The sequence below is a fragment of the Amblyomma mixtum genome, chromosome 5 (assembly GCF_055824585.1).
Source record: "Amblyomma mixtum isolate Tamu chromosome 5, ASM5582458v1, whole genome shotgun sequence".
NCBI lineage: Eukaryota > Metazoa > Arthropoda > Arachnida > Ixodida > Ixodidae > Amblyomma > Amblyomma mixtum.
This window is the reverse complement of record NC_143016.1, coordinates 68,436,976-68,454,957: the sequence shown is the minus strand read 5'-3', so window position 1 is coordinate 68,454,957 and position 17,982 is coordinate 68,436,976. Positions and strand designations below refer to the sequence as shown.

Genomic DNA, 17,982 nt, shown 5'->3' with positions numbered 1-17,982 from the left:
AAAGGAAGAGGAGCGCAGGAAGAAGACGAAGAGGCAGCAACCACTCGAAGAAAAGTGAAAAAAAATCACGGTTGATTGTTGATTGATGTATAGGGTTTAACGTCCCACAGCGACTCAGGCTATAAGAGACGCTGTATTGAACGGCGGGGATAGCCGCCGGAGAGCACTGCTATGTACCGGAGTAGATAGAGGGCGCCGAGGCACACAAGCAACTCAAATCCGTAGATAGAGGGCTCCGCTGCAGGACGGAGGAGTGGTACCAACAGAGGGCGCCACCCAGTATAAAAAAATTCTCACACGATCCTTGGTAGATCGTTTGAATGCGCTTGCATTTTCTATTGCTTTTGAATATGTTCTGGCTAATGCCCTTATATACGGAATCATAGATCGCTGGGAGTCCCCATACCACTCCTGACGCAGCGGCGCAGCCTTAAACGGTGTGTCACTGCCCCAGCAAATGGCTGTTTCAAACATAGCCTCCGATGGTGCTTGTGAGAGACAGGTTGCTCTTCCCGAGCAACATTTCGAATCATTTAACTGCCACCTGCCACGGTGGACAGTTAGATAGTAATCCGGTTGGCAGGCTGCCACCAGCAACGCCGAGAAGGTTGAGATGACGTCACAAGGTTCGCACCCAGTTACGTTTGACGGCAGTCGGCATTTCCGCTTGCACAGATCCAGCTATCGCTAACACATCAATAACTCATACGCGCCGTCGTCGCACACTCCCGGAGTGTCGACGAGATAGGCGATTGCGCTAGCACCAGTGCCATGAATAAAGCGTAAAAACGGCGTATAGCAGCGAGCACTCATGACGGGGCATGTAAGCGACAGGTATGGTCGTGGAAACGTCAAAAAGCAGAGGGAGTTGTTGGGACCGCAACAGTATATGAGACACTAGCAAAGCGAAGCGTGACGCAATGCAAAACAAAGAATTGGCAGTGGCTTAGCTCTGCTGTGCCAGGATATACCTAGCCTGAGGTGAGGGCAAGGTGTCCACATCTCGGTGGACACCTGAACCAGAGGGAAGGCGCATAACTGCCTTCTTGGAAGAGTGGACACCTCAACCCTCCTTTAAGCTATTTGCGGTAGATACAGCTGTGCGCTGCATGTGTTGGCATTGACAACGTTGTGCCAGAAACGCGGCGCTGAAGCCATAGGCCATCGGCGTTTGTTCTGTTCCTTGGCGTTGGCGTTGACCACGTTTTACACTCCGATCATTTTAAGGAAAGGAAGTGGGCATAATGGCTCCCTGGGTCATTGAACTCCTGAATCGCGCTTATAGGTGCGTGGGGTGATATGAGAGAGAGAGAGAGAGAGAGAGAGAGAGAGAGAGAGAGAGAGAGATGTGGGCTGCAGGCACTGACAAGGTTGTGCCACAAACGTGGCGCTGAAGCCCTAGGCCGTCGGCGTTCATTGTGTTCAATAGCGTTGTCAACGTTTTACACTCCGATCATTTTAAGGAAAGGAAGGCCAGTGCGCTCGGCGAGGCACGCCAGCTGTGCGTAGTGACGCCACTTGCTCCTCGCGCATGCGCAGTATGGTCGCGCAAGAGAGCATGCGAAATGGCGACACTGTGGGCAATGTAGCTCACGCTACAAAAGCAAAATGGGAGTTAGCTGGCGCTCATAACCCCCACCTGCAGGAGAGAACGTTTTAACGCGATAAAGTTGTGGAGCTCATGTCGCAGAAAATCCGGCGTCGCTGTTGGCGTCGTCGTGTACCGTTAGTGAAAAATCCCTAGAGAAGCAACCTAGGCGGCAGGTGGGACAGCTAGGTCACGTGACATTGCGGTGTCATCACAACCTACCCACCGGATTGTGAGCACATTGTCCACAGTGGCAGGTGGCAGTTAATTTGATGATTGGCCGGTCAGGAAGAGCAACCTGGGTCGCACAAGACCCACTGGTGGCAGCACCTTCCAGCGCAAGGGTAGTGACGTGTCTCAATCGCAACACTATTGTGCCAGGAGTTGCATGAGGGCTTCCAGAGATCCAGGAATATTAAGTAGAGAATGACCAATGCAGCATATATGGGCGTAACCCAATTAAGCCTTGCGTACGTCATACCCTTAAAGCGTAGCTTAAGCGTCGCTTGCAATTCTTTTTTTACAAACGCGACCCTTAGAGAGTTCGCCCACGATATTGGCTGCGTCGAGCTGCAACTCCCACTTCAATGCTTTCAAGTGTGCTGAAAGCAAAAAGGCCTAAATATGAGCGAGTGAGTCGCTAACGACTGCTACAAAAAGTCAGCGCTCGAGGAGCGGCGTTCGCTGTTGACAGCTCCTTAGTTCAGGGTACCTTTGCTCCGGCTACTGGTTGACAAAGGAGGAGGGCTAGATTTAACAGCCTTACGCCTGGCGACGTTAGTGCATATTAAGAGCAAACTGCAATCGCCTGTCGGCGCTCCAAAAACGAAGGGCCTGACTGGACTTACATGGCTGGGAGTTAGTAGTCTGCAGGGCTCCAGAGTCTCCATCGAAAGCCTCCCCCACCGGCACACGCATCAGGTTCCTCGGTCGCCTTCGCGTGCTGGAGGCATGATGTGCCTTGGACAGGATAGTTCTGCCCTGGGTGTCTTCCATGGCTGTGGCCTTCGCAGGGATGGTCTTTCGAGCGTGGTCTCCTCCTGCCGTGACGCGGGGGCTGGCGGCCGTTTGCAGATAGAAATGTCCGGTCCGGAGGACAGGACAGAAGCTTCTGAGTGTAACTCTCGGGAGAACAAGAGCGGTCGTCCAAGAAAGACAGCTGATCAGAAACCAGGGACGGTGTTCGAAGAATCACGTGCCACGAGACAGCGAGCAATGCGTGCAGCATTTGTTGTCTTTTTTTTCTTTAACAATACCAGGTGGCGGTCGTATTCACGACAACCAGCACAATACATAGAAAAATCAACCGTATACGAAGATTAAATACGCACTCTTTTATCTATGTTTTCAATTCATCATTTATAGAGACGAAATGGAAGTAATCCGTATACTGTTTTATAGTACGCTGTCTGTTGACTTCACAGAAGTCGAAATTTGGTGGCTTTCACTACGGTGTTCCTCATAGCCAATAGCGCTTTGAGACGTTAAAGGTCATGTGCCGTGCCATACCATCATAATTTATTGGTTCCTTAATAAAATAGCATTAGAGTTGTCGTCACTCTAAAACTCATCGGATGCCCGGTGTCACCAAATTCACCGATTGCTTGAGAGAGGTCACATGACCTCGTGACTACTTCACAACCAGCCCTACGACTACGAGGCACGTGACAGCCTGGCCACTAGAGTTGGCAAACCAGAATTGTCCAGAGTCCAACAAGAGTTGTCATTAGAATTGTCCGCAAAGTGACTTGACAAGGCAAGGCAGTGTCGTCAGCAAATCGCTCGTTACTAAGGTATTCTCCATTAACTCTTTTCCCGAACTGTTCCCTATCCAGGCCTCTGAATACCTCCTGTAAACATGCCGTAAATAGCATTGGCGAGATCGTGTCTACCTGCCCGACATCCTTCTTTATTGATATTTAATTGCTGGCTTTATAGACCATTTACAGCACACAGTTCTTCAATTTGAGACCAGATGGCGCCACGGGCGCGCTCGGTACTCGTCGCCATTACGGGCCTCGGTAAGTCGCCGGCGTGAACGTAGTGACGCAGCAGCAGAAATACACGTATCGCGGGTGACTACTGAATGTGTTCTTTCTACGAAGATGCGGAAAGGCATAGGAAATACATGCTGCGTTGTGGATTCGAAGAATTGCAATGGAGAGTTAAAGGTGTGGCATGCGATCGTTTGCGAGCTTCACGGCACCGAAGTGCACAAAGACGTACTGCCCCTGTTCGCGCCATGCACCCTTTCCGAACAGACGAACGCAACAAACACGTCTGCCAGAGGTACATAGCTAACCTAAAAAGAAATGCTTCGATCTTGGAAAGTCTGCGAGGGCATGTGCACAACACAGCCGCATGAACAAGCTGTTCCGTCGCCGAAACCGTGACGGCGTGCTGTCAGTTGCTGACGGTTGCGTCTGTGTATGCAGCGAGACCGCATGCAGACCGCATGCAGCGAGACCGCATTAGTAACAGAAGCGGCCGAAACCGAATCAGGAGGGGAAAAGAAGGACGACTTGCGCTCCTGCATATCCTTACTGTATATTATGCAGTGCACAGCTGTACGAGCAGACAACGCTTACCATCACTGTATTGGTTTTTTTTGACGTACTTCGCGCTATCCTGTCAAGTTCGTTCCTTCCTGTGCTGTCTTTCTGCGCTAAAAACGAATTGCAGTAATGCCCCAACTAGCCAGCAGAAACGCTAACGCTGACCATAAGTCCGTGTATTACATGCTGTCTTGGTGCTACTGTAGAACTTCGCTCCGGGAAGCGCGGTTTTCGTGCAGCATATTCGGAACAGAGCATTTGCGTTACGGCTGCTGCTCTCGCTGATTGTCTCTTCCTCGCGGTCCATGCGATACAGTCAATAAAAGTGAACTCGCAGGCCACTGCTTACAGTGAAGCTCATACCACCAACGAGACCTCCACCATTTTCATGTCTGCATATCGAGCGTGGAGCGTACCGGAATTTTGTGTGAGGCTGGCGTAAGTTAGAACTTAGTGCAGCATAAACGCGTTGCCGTGCGCGCGTTATTACATTTATATAGCGGAATCCTTCGAAACATTTATACGCCGGCTCGTGAACGCTGCTTGATGCATGGTGTTGCTGCCCTTAAAGTTAATATTTGTTTACATATTTATTTTTGTCGCCTTTCTGTGCTTAACAAATCAGTAGAAAATATTTTACGTTGCCGAAGTACCGTTAGCAGGTTGTAAACAAGTGCGTACGATGTGCATGTGAACGTTTTAGAGTGATGTCTGCATACATGTACTCAATACGACTACGACCGGCGCTGCCGCAGGACCATTAAACCTTGCTGTTTTAGAAAATAATAAAACCATCAAGCGAAGCCTTCAACGGCTGCAAAGACAAGCATCCAGGTGATCCATTTGATGGTTCGAAGAGACGGCTGTCCGTGACATGAAGCCTGATTACGTTTTCACGCCTTATGTGGACAAATTAAGGTTCTCGCATGTCCCTTGAAGCTTTGGCCAATCCCTAGTGTCATCCCCCCACTCCTTTACAGCCGTATAAGTAGAAACACCGGCTGTCGGAACTGACCCACCAAACGCAGGTGCCGTCGCGGTGAGGCAGGCGCCGAGTACTTAGAGGGCGTGTAATGGCGGCGTGGTCACGTGACCAAAGATGGCATCCCCCATGATACGGCGCTGTAAATAGTCCATAAAGTAATATGGCGGCTGTGCAGCGGTTATAGATATCTTCCAGCATTTTACGTAAGGCTACGGACGTTTTAATAGGGGTTGGTTGCTGAGGTATCAAATAAAGCAGCACATTTAGTGAAACGTGCTCGGCAAACAGATTTCAGTAGTGCTAGTTTTTGGCAACTTGATTCAAGACAGTGAACACCAAAGACATCGTTATGCACGAATATTTGTGTCGACCATATTTTCTCTCAAATTCCACGAATCCTTTTTTCAAACGGTAGACCGCTTGCTCATAAAGTGCACATATTCCTTAAGTATTTGAATAAGAGAACTTGAGAGAGAGCAACTTTATTTACAGCACATCACTAAGGTACCGATGGCATTTCGGGCTTGGTACATCAGGGGCAGCCGGTCGTACAGATGGTCAGAGGAAAGTCAAGCACTACATGCGAGGGAGGGTAAAATGAGGGTTTGCAGTTCAGCAGCATCGAAACCTTCCCTTCTGCCCGACCCAAGCCCGGAAACGTGCGTGGACCTGATGGTCACGTCACAACAGTTCCAACTAAAGTCCAGCTGCAAGGTCCACTAAATGAAAGGGCAAAGTAGGGAGGACGATGAAATTCTGCCGTCGAAATTCTGATTACAGCGGAATATCTTGATGCCGCCTAACTCCTATCGCTCAACCGCCCCTTTCTCACATGAAGCACTTGTATTTACCGAGGAATGCTGTAAGGGATCAGTAGGCTTTTGCCGATCCCAAGAAGGTGTTTGCGACGATCGCCGGCAACTGGCGTATTGTGTGAGACCTAAATGGGGAGGGAGGCAGTTTGCTTTTGTTTTGGAGGCAATTACGAACGACCGCCTTTTTTTTTGCATCCCGTCGCTGCCGGAGGCCCTAGCGGGAGGCAGCTGGTGGCGCGCAAAGCAGGCAGCAGGCAGCAGCCAGGGAGGGAGCGGCCGGCGCACCCAATGACTCCCTTTGTCCCCTTCGGGGAAGACACGAGGAGAGGATGCGTGTCGCGGGGTGTGTTTCGCGACTGGGGCGTGCACAAGTGCTTTAGGCCATAAAAATGTCAACGCCACTATTGCGTCGTACGCCGACAGCTCACCGCGGCTTGACAAACGCCAGTTGCGGCCCAATTAAGATTCGAACGCTTCGTTCGGAGGTTCGACCGCTTTTCTTTTGAAAAGAGAACACTGCTAGACGAAGCGGGGCCGGGCGCGTCCGGGTGAATGGGAGTTGTGGTCGACGGTGCAGCTGGCTGGCGTCCGGTATGGTCCCTGGGCTCGACAACTCGGGCCCAAGAAACGAGCGCGCGCAGTAGACGCCACCGGACAGAACGAACACAGCCACCTGCTTAATTGGGGACAGTGACAGCCACTTGAGTTATGTCGCCTACCGGACCCTGGAGGACGGCTGCTGGGTCGGCAGGCCATTGTGATCCGACTCGTGTCGGAAAGTGGTTCTGCGCTGCCGGGTGTTCTTCGCGACGGTCGCAGCTGGGGTGGGGGCCGATAATTGCCCTAGTTCCGGGAATCGTCAAGGTCACGGGTACTGGGGAGACAGACGTACCCATGGAAGTGTTTTGACATGCTGCTTTTATGTGTTTTGCTTTGTAATTCATAGGGGAGAGGGTTTGTGTAATACTGTGGAAGTGTGGGGCGGGGCACGTAACCCAGGGGGCCAATCCGTATGTGTGTGAATTCTCGGAATGTACTATGTTTTAAGTGAAAATGATGCCTTTTTTACAATATGTACATTTGAGAGAGGGTTACGTGTCTTAAGGAAGTTGGAGGGCGGGCCACACGGCTAAAAACCAATCGTGTTAAGGGTTTGACACGATTGGATGCTGATGAATGTGGGTCGGGCCCATGTGTCTTTAAAACTGGGTCCCGGAGCCCGAAAAGGGGGGCTCTGGGCTACAGAGATAGATGTAACGCATCTTCGGCTATGCCGAGTAGGGGCCTCCCCTAAATGTTAGCCAGTTCCACGTTGTTGCGCTCACTGCTCAACATCGTATGTATATATATGTAAAATATTGTACATAAAGCTCCAGTATATATCCCCTGAAAGTTTCACAGTTGTTGCCGAGTATCGTCTCCTATAGACCTTCAGCCTTCAAGACATAACAAGCAGTCTCCGACGGGGCACCTCAGCTGCAAAAGAAAGGATGAAAAGGGAGCAAAGAACCTTCTTGTGTGAAACAACATTTACTAATGCCTTGAACACTTCACAGCTTACTGCTATTTTTTCCAAACAGACTTCGTAAAAACAGGTTTGAACAAAGGATTTTATTATCGTTGTCTTAATACATACATAAAGCGTAATCGCAAGCGGTCGGCGAATCAATATTTGTTCATAAAATCATGTTCCATAAAACAGTAATTCCACAGTACATGCTGACCATTGCTTCCTCCTGAAGGAGATGCGACAGCCGATATCCTACCGTATACAAGGAGGACATTCGGAACATACTATAGGCGTACATATCTTAAGTTCTTTGGTGGAACACCATTTCGAAAGAGCAAACCCGTTTGCAATGGCTTGGGTCACCCTTGTGTCTAGCTAGCTCGATAGTAGTGCTTGTGGTAGTCGTCACTGCAGCAATAGTAGTGATAGTTGTTGCGTCGTTGTGCAGTAGTCATGGTACTTCTAATCGCGGTTTCAGTTGTAGTTGTGGTGGTGGTAGTTGTGATGTTCAGTGGTCATGGTACTTCCGATCGCGGTTACAGTTGTAGTTGTGGTGGTGGTAGTTGTGATGTCCACGTTTGTTGTTAACGGGCTCGAGCTAATGTGCCCGTTTTAGTCGCCAAGGTTGTGGTTGTGTGCTTTGTGGTTGTTATGAGGTTCGTCGAGAAGTTACCATTCCAGTAGTCATTGCGGTGGCGCTCATCATGTTAGTAGTTAATTATAAAGTTGAGGTTGATGTGGTAGTGGTAGTGGCCGTAGTTTTTGTAGATGCAGCTGCTGTGTTCCTACTGTAGTGGTCGTAGTTATTGCAGATGTTTTCCCTGCGGCCGTTTTGAAGATCGTCGTGGTAGATGTTGTGGTAGTAGTGCTCCTTAGTCAGGCCTAATAATAGTTGTGGAAGTTGTAGTTGCAGGTGCTGTCATGCTCGTTGTGCTGGTCGTCGTGGTCAGGTGGTAGTTGCCGCTGTGGTCGTTCCGAGGCCCGTCGGAGAATTGTGGTTGTCGTCGTACTCATCGTAGTAGTCTTTATAGCTCCAGCTTTTCTTATGGTCGTTGTGGTGGTCGTCGTGGTTGTGTTGCTAGTAATTTATACTGTGATGTTGTAAGGTTTGTCGTGCTCTCAGTTGTGGTCGTAGCGGTTGTAGTGTTAGTAGTTTACTCTGTGATGTTGTAAGGTTTGTCGCGGTCGCAGTGGTAGTCGTTGTGGTAGTGGTCATAGTAGTAGTGGTGGTTGTTGTCGGTGATGTAGTGGCAGTTATTCCTGTGATCGCCGTCGATGTAGTTGTGGCGTTTTCAGTTGTGGCTGGACGAGCCTCTTCGTGGTTGTAGTTGGGGTTGAGGTCATTCTGGTGGCTCTGGTCGTTCTGGTCGTCGTTGTAGTAGTGGTCGTCTTGTGGTCTTTGTGGCTCCAGCTATTCGCTTGGTGATTGGGGCTATGGTTTAGTTCATCGTGGCCGTAGTTCCGATTGGTGTCGCTGAGGAGGCCGCCATGGCACTACTGGCAGTTTCAGTTGTGATCGGTGTGTTAGTGGTCGTGGTGTTAGGTCGCTGCAGTCAGTTATGATGGAAGTTCTCATTGTGATTGTTGTGTGTGTAACGCTGGTGACAGAATCTGTAGGGGCAGTCACAGTGCCACCGGTCCCGCGAGCGTAGCGTATTCCTGTGCGAGCGCAGCCACATAGAGGCTGATGAAGACGCTCCTGGACAGGCTGGTAACGAGGTTTCCCACGATTTCCGCTCCCTCCAGGTGGCTGCCTGGCTCACGACCCACACCACGCTCGTCAAGATGAGGAACAGCAGGAGCACCAGGAGTGTGAGTGTGCACTCGAAGAGCGGCGCCAGCATCGTCCAAGGCCTTGTGCGGCTGGATTCGTCGTCGCCGTCGCAAGATCTGTCGTGGCGTATAGCAGCTGCGCAAGAAAGGGGCCACATCATTGACGCCGCTTTACATTAGATTACTCTGATCGCGGGGATCGATTAGTGGACATCTATGTTTAAGTACTATGTGGGTAGTTTAAGTTGAAACGATTATTTTCAGTCAGCGTGTACTCAGCCAACAGATAGTTTAAAAGTTTCTGTATCGCTTATCAATGCATGCCCAAAACACGGAAGTTTTTCTCAAACCCAATCAAAAATAACTATTAGGTATAAATTTTAGTAATGCCACGAAACGTGGCCATCTTTGTCAGTCAGTATCGGGAAATTAATGTTGCTGAGCGCTTTCTGAGATAAACCAACTGATGGCGCCTCAACAGGTGCGCCATCAGCAAGATCAGCATAGCGTCTAAACTCCACGGCGTCCACCTTTTCTACCCATTGGCATACATATCGTCGACCCCTTCTCTGTACCATATACCGGCAGCAAGTGCAATGCATTAACTACCACATAAACCACACGTTAGCCTGCAGGAAGAACTGTGTCTAAGAAATCTGCTGAACATAACAACATCGAAGGAAGAAAATGCGGCCCAGCCTCAAAAGTCACCTTGCAACAAAGCGAAAAGCCGCTCGGGGGCAACTACCAACGTCCCGCTGATTAAGGGCTTCACCGACCATCGGAAGCAAACCCTGCCCAAAATTATTGCAGTACACACCCCAGTAAACAATTTACAATGAGTCCTATTTTCTTCTGTGCTCCTCTCACAACAAACATGTGGCTTCACTATCTCCTGGATTTCACAAACCCTGCAAATGTGCAAAGAACGAAGATGACAGCGTTCAAGCTAATCTGCAGCAAATAAGCCGCCACTACGCTCGCCGTTGCATTGTCTGATATCACCGCTGACAAAGACCTCGGTGTCTCGGCCTACCTAACTTTTTACGTGCGCTAATTTGTTACTCAATGGAACGAAGCATCAACTGCCCCAGTAAAAATTTTTTGCTCGAATACAAACTACGTCGATTTTGAAGGGCGGGGATGATGCACACGGCACGGGACCATTGTAGGTGTCATTTTTCAACGGAGGAAGATAAACTGAAATTTGATTTTGAGAAAAACGAAAGCTCAAAAACAGTAAATTCTTGGTGGTCACCTGAACAGCGCCATGAACAAGGGGATCAAGCAGGAACTGTGAGAAGGAAAACAGAAGGAGACATCGTATTGTTGTTGCGACTGCGAGAAGAATGAAAAGGAAAGTGCACGGGCCTGCCGACTGGTTTAAGCCGAGCCACCACCGCTGCCACGTGCAGTTAGAGGAGTTTTCAAAGATAAGAGGAAAGAAAGAAAAAAGAAAAGAAAAAGAAAAGGACGGGCGTCGCAACAACCACGTCCGACGCAGCGGGCGCTAGCTGAAAAAACTAAATAGATAAGCGCGAGACACCCTAGTAGAGAGCACCGTAGTAGAGAGCTCTGGATTAATTTTTACCGCCCGGAATTACTAACGTGCGGTGGCACCGTACACCGCACGGGAGTCTTTCTCTGAGCATCCGAACCGCGCGGTGAGGGAACAGGGGAGTGAAGAGGGCGAGAGAATAAAACACGCCGTAGTGATCAGCTCCGGAATAATTTTAAGGCGGAAGCCTTTAATGCCTCATCGTTGTAAGCAGGAGTTGTCGACAGAAATGTCACGCTTTTCAATTGGTCGAAATGGTCGTGACGTCGCAGTGCGCGAACTTCAAAACGGGTCCAATTGTATTTTGGCTACTAACCATGCAACCAATTAAAGGAATCGTATAGTGATGCTCCAAGTAAGTGGGACTGAGTTTAGTTAATTGCTTACTTAACCAATTAGCCTAATTAACCTTTCTAGTCAGACCAGATAAATAAATAAAACCGAGTAAGAAATTGGCCGAGCTCGGGAATCGAACCCCAGTCTTCGGAGTGCGAGACGAGCACGCTACCACACCGCCATGCCAGCCTGATGTTTTGGAATTAACAAAGGTGCGTCTAGTGAATACGGTGTCTTCGTTCACTCCCATCTTCCTCCCTTCCCGTTACGACGAGGTTTAGGTGTCCACCGAGATGAGAGACAGATACATTTCCTTTCCTCAAAAACCAATTTACCGACGAGCAAGACGTAGAGCCGATCGGGCGATGGCGTTCAAGGGACTCCCTGGCAGCGTTGCAAGACGCTGTCGCGTTCCGCTCTTAGAGGCGAAGCTGAACACCTTAACCACACATCAGTGACACAAGCAGCAACACCTTGTTTAAGGCTTCCGCCTCACCGCACTTTAGGTCAACAAAGTGCCCCCTGATCTTTTTCGACCCCATGTGGATCTTCAACATGCACTAACAGCGCATATCGATGGGCGCCTTTTAAATTTCGTATCTAGTATCTAGGGCATTCGGCTGTTGAGCCACAGTTCCCGAGTTCAAACCCGGCCGCAGCCGCCGTGTTTCAATTGAGGCGAAACGCAAAACGCGCCTGTGCTCTGTGTGATGTCAGTACACGTTAAAGATCCTCAGGTGATCGAAATTGTTCCGGAGACCTCCACTACAACACCACTTTCTTCCTGTCTTCTCTCACTCTTTAACCCTTCCCTTATGCGGCGGTTCAGGTGTCAACCGAGATGAGAGACATACTGCGCAATTTCCTTTCATCAAAATGCCAATTTTCATCTATCATAACATGGCCGCCACGGCCGGCATGAGGCGTCTGCCGGCAGCAATGGCTATGGCTCAGCGGATAGGGAGCTGGGCTACAGAGCCGCCGCATTTACCGGGCTGTAAACCTGCCGGGGCTGCCGCATTTCGATGGACGCGAGACTCGAAAGGCACAGCCCTGGCATTGCACAGCCCATGTGCTGTGCAATGCCAGTGCATGTTAAAAGATGCCCAGGTGGTCGAAATTATTCCCGAGCCCTTCACTACAGCTTTATACCTTTATCCCTTCCCTTATGGCGCAGTTCACGTGTTCACCGAGATGTAAGACAGATACTGCGCCATTTCCTTTCCTCAAAAACCGATATAAATTTCACTGTTCCGGCTCAAGCCGACATATGTGATTTGCATGCCGGCTGCTGAGCCGGAGTATCCGGGGGTCAACCACTCTGGAGGCGGCAGCGATGTCAATACACATAAAAGATCTCCAAATGGTCGAAATTAATCTGAAGCCCACCTCAAGGGCGCCACTATTCCACCTTCCACTCCATCATGATGCAACTTGTGTGTGCACCGAGAAGTCAGAAAGCTACGGAGCCTGTGATTCTGCGCTCTCTTTGAGGGCGCCACACCTTACCCAGTTGGTTATACCGCGTGTCATAAATATATACCAACCGAAGATGCAACGGCCGCCAGGGGTACGAATCAGCGTTACCGCCTCTCGAACTAAATCAGAAGAACGCATCGTCGACCAAAAAATGGCTGAGGCTTAGCTAAGGTTAAACCTAGTCAGATGCGAAGCATATTGGTGGGTAGGGTTGGTAATATATGGCTTTCCTTGGTTGAATACTTGGTCATTTTAATACAACCACTAGAAGCCTTCGTCGTGGGGGAAGACAACGGCATGGCTACAGCGGAACGCCGACTAACCCCGAGACGCGCGTTGGGTGAGCGCCTGGATTGCCACGGAAGCCGCGTCTGCCTGCCCGGTGGAGCGAGCGTTTCACCTACACCGAGTGTGAACGCGCGTTCGAAATGCGCGGGAATGCCGCTCGAGGACATTCCGGCGTCTGTGCGATGGCATCGTTCTCCCTCTCCCAGCGCGTGACGGCGATCTGTCATGACGTCTTGTGCCACGTGGTATGTCACGTGGTGTGACGTCACTGTACCACGTGGTCTGCACGGCGTGCAACCACAGCGACGGCGCGAGGTGGACCCCCGTCTTCCTCTGTCGTGACGTCATGTGTCACGTGGTATGTCACGTGGTGTGACGTCACTGTACCACGTGGTCTGCACGGCGCGTAACCACGGCGAAGGGCTGTAGTGTACCTCTAGTAATATGCTTCGCATAAAAAAAATATGCCCTGAGTAGCATACGGACGCTGTTTGCCAAAATACGGCCGGAATGGAGCGCGCGCGCGTTGGTTTATTCTGTTTTTGAGGAACGCTCGCTCCCTCTTTCATTCCTGCCCTAAGGGAAGGGATGAAAGAGGGAGCGAAAGAAGAAAGTAAGAAAGAGGTGCCGTTGGGGTGGTGGTGGTGAAAAACATTTATAGTCTATTAAATTTTTTACAGAGAGGTCATTGGCGTAAGGCCCTAATGGCCATTTCCCCCCACAATCCTAAGGTAAAGCCCCAATTCCGGGGCCCCATTGGCATACAACGCCGAATATAATACGCTTCGAGGACGAAGCACGCAGGCATGAGCTAAGAGCCCTAAAACGTAGAGTGGATCTAAAGGAAGCAGGATGGCAAGCAAAAAGTATGACGCACACAGCAAGCTGAGTACCGCCAATTCAGACAATCCAACACATTTCATTCGTCTTTATTACCCGCCACTGAAGAATCTCTATGTGGCGCAAATCATGCGGTAGTAGTGGTGGCATTCGTGCCAAAATGCGACGAATTCGCTTGTCTACAGCGTTCCGTATGGTGCGATGGATTTCTTGTTGCCTATGGCTTACATGTGCTAGTCAAGTTGGAGGCTTGCTTGCGACAGGAATTCGGGCCGACTACAAAAGCACCTTCAATTTTGTGCCTTCCCAGACTTTCTATCGCTCAACTTACGGTGCGGTCGAAGTGTCAACAGAGATGCGACACAGTTACTGCGCCATTTCTTTTACCCAAAAAACAATTTTTATATCATAATTGTGACGTACAGCGTTCCTGGTAGTGTCATACGCGCGTGTCGGTGAGTGTGGGTCGTGTCATATTGCAAAAAAAAAAAGCTGATTGCCTGGCAGAAACTCAGTTCGCAAACCGCAGCAAAACGTCTATGTCTTGCGTCCGTGACATGGTTTCGCATTTCCGTGCATAAGCAGTCTGAAGTCTCTCTGCCGAATCTTTTTTTGTAGCAAAAGCAACACTCCGACAGCCAAAGCAAGACCTCAGGTGGCCGCCGTAGCTACGCTGACCTTGTTTCAATTGGTCGAAATGGTCGTGATGCCACAGTGCCCGAATTTCAAAAGGGGCCAATTGTGCTTTGGCTAGTAACCATGGAACCCAATTAAAGAGATCGTATAGTGATGCTCCAAGTAAGTGGGACTGAGTTTAGTTATTGCTTAATTAACCAATTAGTCCAACCTTTCTAGTCAGACAAAATGAATAATCAAACTGAGCAGAAAATTGGTTGAGTTGGGGAATCGAACCGCGGTCTCCAGAATACGAGACGAGCCTGGTAACCACTCCGCCATGCCAGCTCGATGATTTTGAATGAACAAAAGCGCGTCTAGTGAATACGGTCTCTCCGTTCACTCATCTTCCTCCCTTCCCGTTACGGCGAGGTTCAGGTGTCCACCGGGATATGCGATACAGATACATTTCCTTTCCTCAAAAACCAGTTTACCGATAAGCAAGGCGTAGAGCCGAACGGGCGATGGCGTTCTGTGGACTCTCCTGGCAGCGTTGCAAGACGCTGTTGCGTTGCACTCTTAGAAGCGAAGCTTAACATCTTAACCACACATCAGTGACACAAGCAGCAACACCGCGCTTAAGGCTTTCGCCTCACTGCACTTGAGGTCAACAAAGTGCTCCCCTGAATGTTTACAACAGTGCATGAGATAAAGCACTCGCATAGCCATCGGAACTAACTACCGACGTGTATTTCGGTACGTAGGACTTAAGCGTTCCCTGCGGTATTAAGTCTAGATCGTTATCACCCCTTAGAAAAAGAATGATCACGGCTCGCAAAATGCAGCATATATTCCCTCAGCTCTCAACGCTACTTTATCTTCTAGTAAAGCACGATAGGCTACTCGCGTGTGTTCCTCTGTGCTTCTTCATCAGCGCTGTTTTAGTAGTGCAGATAAACGTACGCGAACAAAAACTGAACTTACCTAAACATGAGCGAGTCAGCGTTCCAACGGCTGCAGTAATACACGGTGTTACGGCCATGATAATTCATTCTGCACGTAACCTCTTCCATTGTAGGTGGACCAGTTCCCAACTACCACTTCAGGGCAATTCCCTACTTGCACCGCCATCCATTATTATTGCTTTGTTTGCACCTTGAATGTATTCTAAACAACCAAACCTATCGGCACTCCGAAAGTCAAGTTTTTCTATGAACTTACTTGTCTTGGACTGAGTAGCCTCCCCCGCTATGACAGGCACTTGATACCGTGATGGCCATCGTGCTCTGGAGACATGGCGCGTCCTGGGTAGCGTCGTTCCACCCTCCTTGTCCGTCCGCCTCGATCGTAGCCTTCGCAAGGGTGGTCATCTCGACGGGCAGAGTCTTCTTTAGCGAGTACTCCTCCACCTGGGGTCAGCAGGACGGAAAGGAACGCAAAAACGAAGCTCTCAAACGCAAATCTCAGGAGTGCAAACACGTCCACCCGCTCGGAGGAGCTGGTCAGAAAGGTGCGCTGGCGTTCTATGCAGCGCGTGGCACGAGACGTTGATGATGATGATGATGTCATCAGGCTTATTGGTCCGTACTCACGACGGGGGAGTGGCCAGGGTGCACGAGACTTCGAGCTGCGGTGTGACGTTTCTTTTCTCCTTTTCTTTGACAATGCCCTACTGGAAAAATGCAGCACTGAAGACTGTTAGCACAATTCATCAACAATAAATAGTTCTGAAGGTTATATGCATGCTTTTATTCAAAGTCTGTAACTTATAACCGATATTAGTTTAACTTTAATATTACACGCACTTTCAGGGTTTCTTTTACTACGATCCTGTCGCCTTCGGAAGCAGTAAATTGATTTTTGAGAAAAGGAAATAGCGCAGTATCTGTCTCACATATCCCGGTGGGCACCCGAACAACGCAGCAAGGGAAAGGAGGCCGATTAGAGTGAAAGAAGAAAGAGAGAAAGCGGTGCAGTAGGTAATGGTCGATGACATGTGTTTCGCGGACAAATGAAGCCCTAGGCAATTCGAACAAACAATTTAAACAAAAAGGCAAAATGAATAAACCTATAAAGAAAAAAATTGCGGCCGGTAACACACGGAATATTAGGCGAAAGCAGAATTTTTTTCACGGTGGGGGAGGGGGGGGGGGGGGGGGCAAAACGCCTTGGTTCAACGGACGCGGGAGGCGTTGCGTGCCAATGGGGCCTCGAAATAGGGCTTTCACCTAGTAACGTGAGGGGAAGGCGCTACCCCAATCAGCTCTCTGTAATTATTTGACTGATAATTGTTTTAGGCCACCACCACCTGCTAAACGTGCGCTAGCAGCAATCTCACGATGTGGAGCAGCACCGGGATCGCGGCTTCGGCCGCTTATCTTTTTTAGCAGCGTCCGCTTCGGTGGACGCGGTTTTTGCTGCGACACGCGTCTTTTCTTGTCTTTTTCTCTTTCCTCTGACCTCTTAATTCTCCTCTATCTGCACGCGGCAGCGGTGGTGGCTCGGCTCGAGCCAGTAGGCAGCCCTGTGCAATTTCCTTTTCATCCTTCTCCCAGTCACAACAACAACTGCACCGGGAACGCCGACATAGGGACAGATTTGCACTTTTAAAATCCCTAAACTGATACAAAACATACCAATTTCTAAACTGATACAAAACATACTAATTCCGGAGTTTGGGTTTTACAGTGAATGGCGAGGGAACTCACTAAGGCGTTTCCTAGGGCACCACAGCCATGGGGCCTAAGCGTAGCATAATGAAATGATAGCAAACTTGAAAAGAATAATAAAGGAAAATGCATAATAAAACCGTTTTGAGAAACGCTCAAAAAGAGCAGCATCTTGGCCGTTTCTGGAAGCAATAGGCTGTATAATGTGAATCACTGAGCAGCGCGCGTAATATAGCAATTCTCAATTTTAAGTTAAACAAAATAAAGAAAACAGCATGTATTTGATCTGCAGATCTACTTCATTGGGATTAATACTGCTGGCAGTCGCCAGTGCAGCAGTTGCACAGCACTGCTGAAGAGGAGGAGGACAACGAAAGTTGCATCCGATGCTCGCAGTCTCGTGCCACGTGCAGTTTCGAACATAGTCCCTCTCCTTCTGATCGGCTGCTGTCCTCAGACGACTGCTCTTGCTCTCCCGACATTTGCAGCTGCTCTACTTGCTTTTCTTTCCTGTCCTGCTGGCCAGACGCCCTCACCGCTTGCGATTCCCAGGTTCCGGAGAGAGGCGACAAAGCACGGCCGTAGAAGAGACCACCACCTCCAAGGCCACGACCATGGAGGAGAGTGAAGGCGGAATGACCCTGTCCGATACGCGCGGAGTTCCCGGCACTCGAAGGCGATCGGGGAACGTCAAGGTGGCGGAAACCTCCGGTGAAGAGACTGAAGCTCCGCAGTCTACTCAGTCAAGGCTATGTAAGTCCAGTCACGCCCTTCTCCATTTCTTTAGAGCAGACAGCACATTTCTATTAGCTCCTAATGGCCGCCGCAGTGGCTCAGTGGTTATGGCACTCGGCTGCTGACCCGAAGGCCGAGGGTTGGATCCCGGCCGCGGCAGTCGAATTTCGATGGAGGCGAAATTTTCGAAGACCGTGTAGTATACAATATCGATGCACGATAAAGGACCCCTAGAT

General features: G+C 49.7%; 1 protein-coding gene across 2 annotated transcripts; it reads right to left on the bottom strand.

The window, feature by feature from the left end:
* Positions 1 to 1,416: 1,416 nt before the first annotated feature.
* Positions 1,417 to 15,927, bottom strand: LOC149342507 (uncharacterized). 2 transcript variants are annotated; one of them, XM_089544897.1, is made up of 2 exons: positions 15,564 to 15,927; positions 1,417 to 2,645 (listed from the first exon to the last, which is right to left on the bottom strand). In XM_089544897.1, the coding sequence occupies exons 1-2, from the start codon at positions 15,710 to 15,712 to the stop codon at positions 2,366 to 2,368; spliced, it is 429 nt and encodes a 142-aa protein (XP_089401023.1). In that variant the 5' UTR covers positions 15,713 to 15,927; the 3' UTR covers positions 1,417 to 2,365. The 2 variants fall into 2 exon arrangements, with proteins under 2 accessions (XP_089401023.1, XP_089401022.1); XM_089544896.1 differs by lacking the exon at positions 1,417 to 2,645 and adding an exon at positions 7,535 to 9,362 and having other exon boundaries at positions 15,564 to 15,882.
* Between the last annotated feature and the right edge of the window lie 2,055 nt (positions 15,928 to 17,982).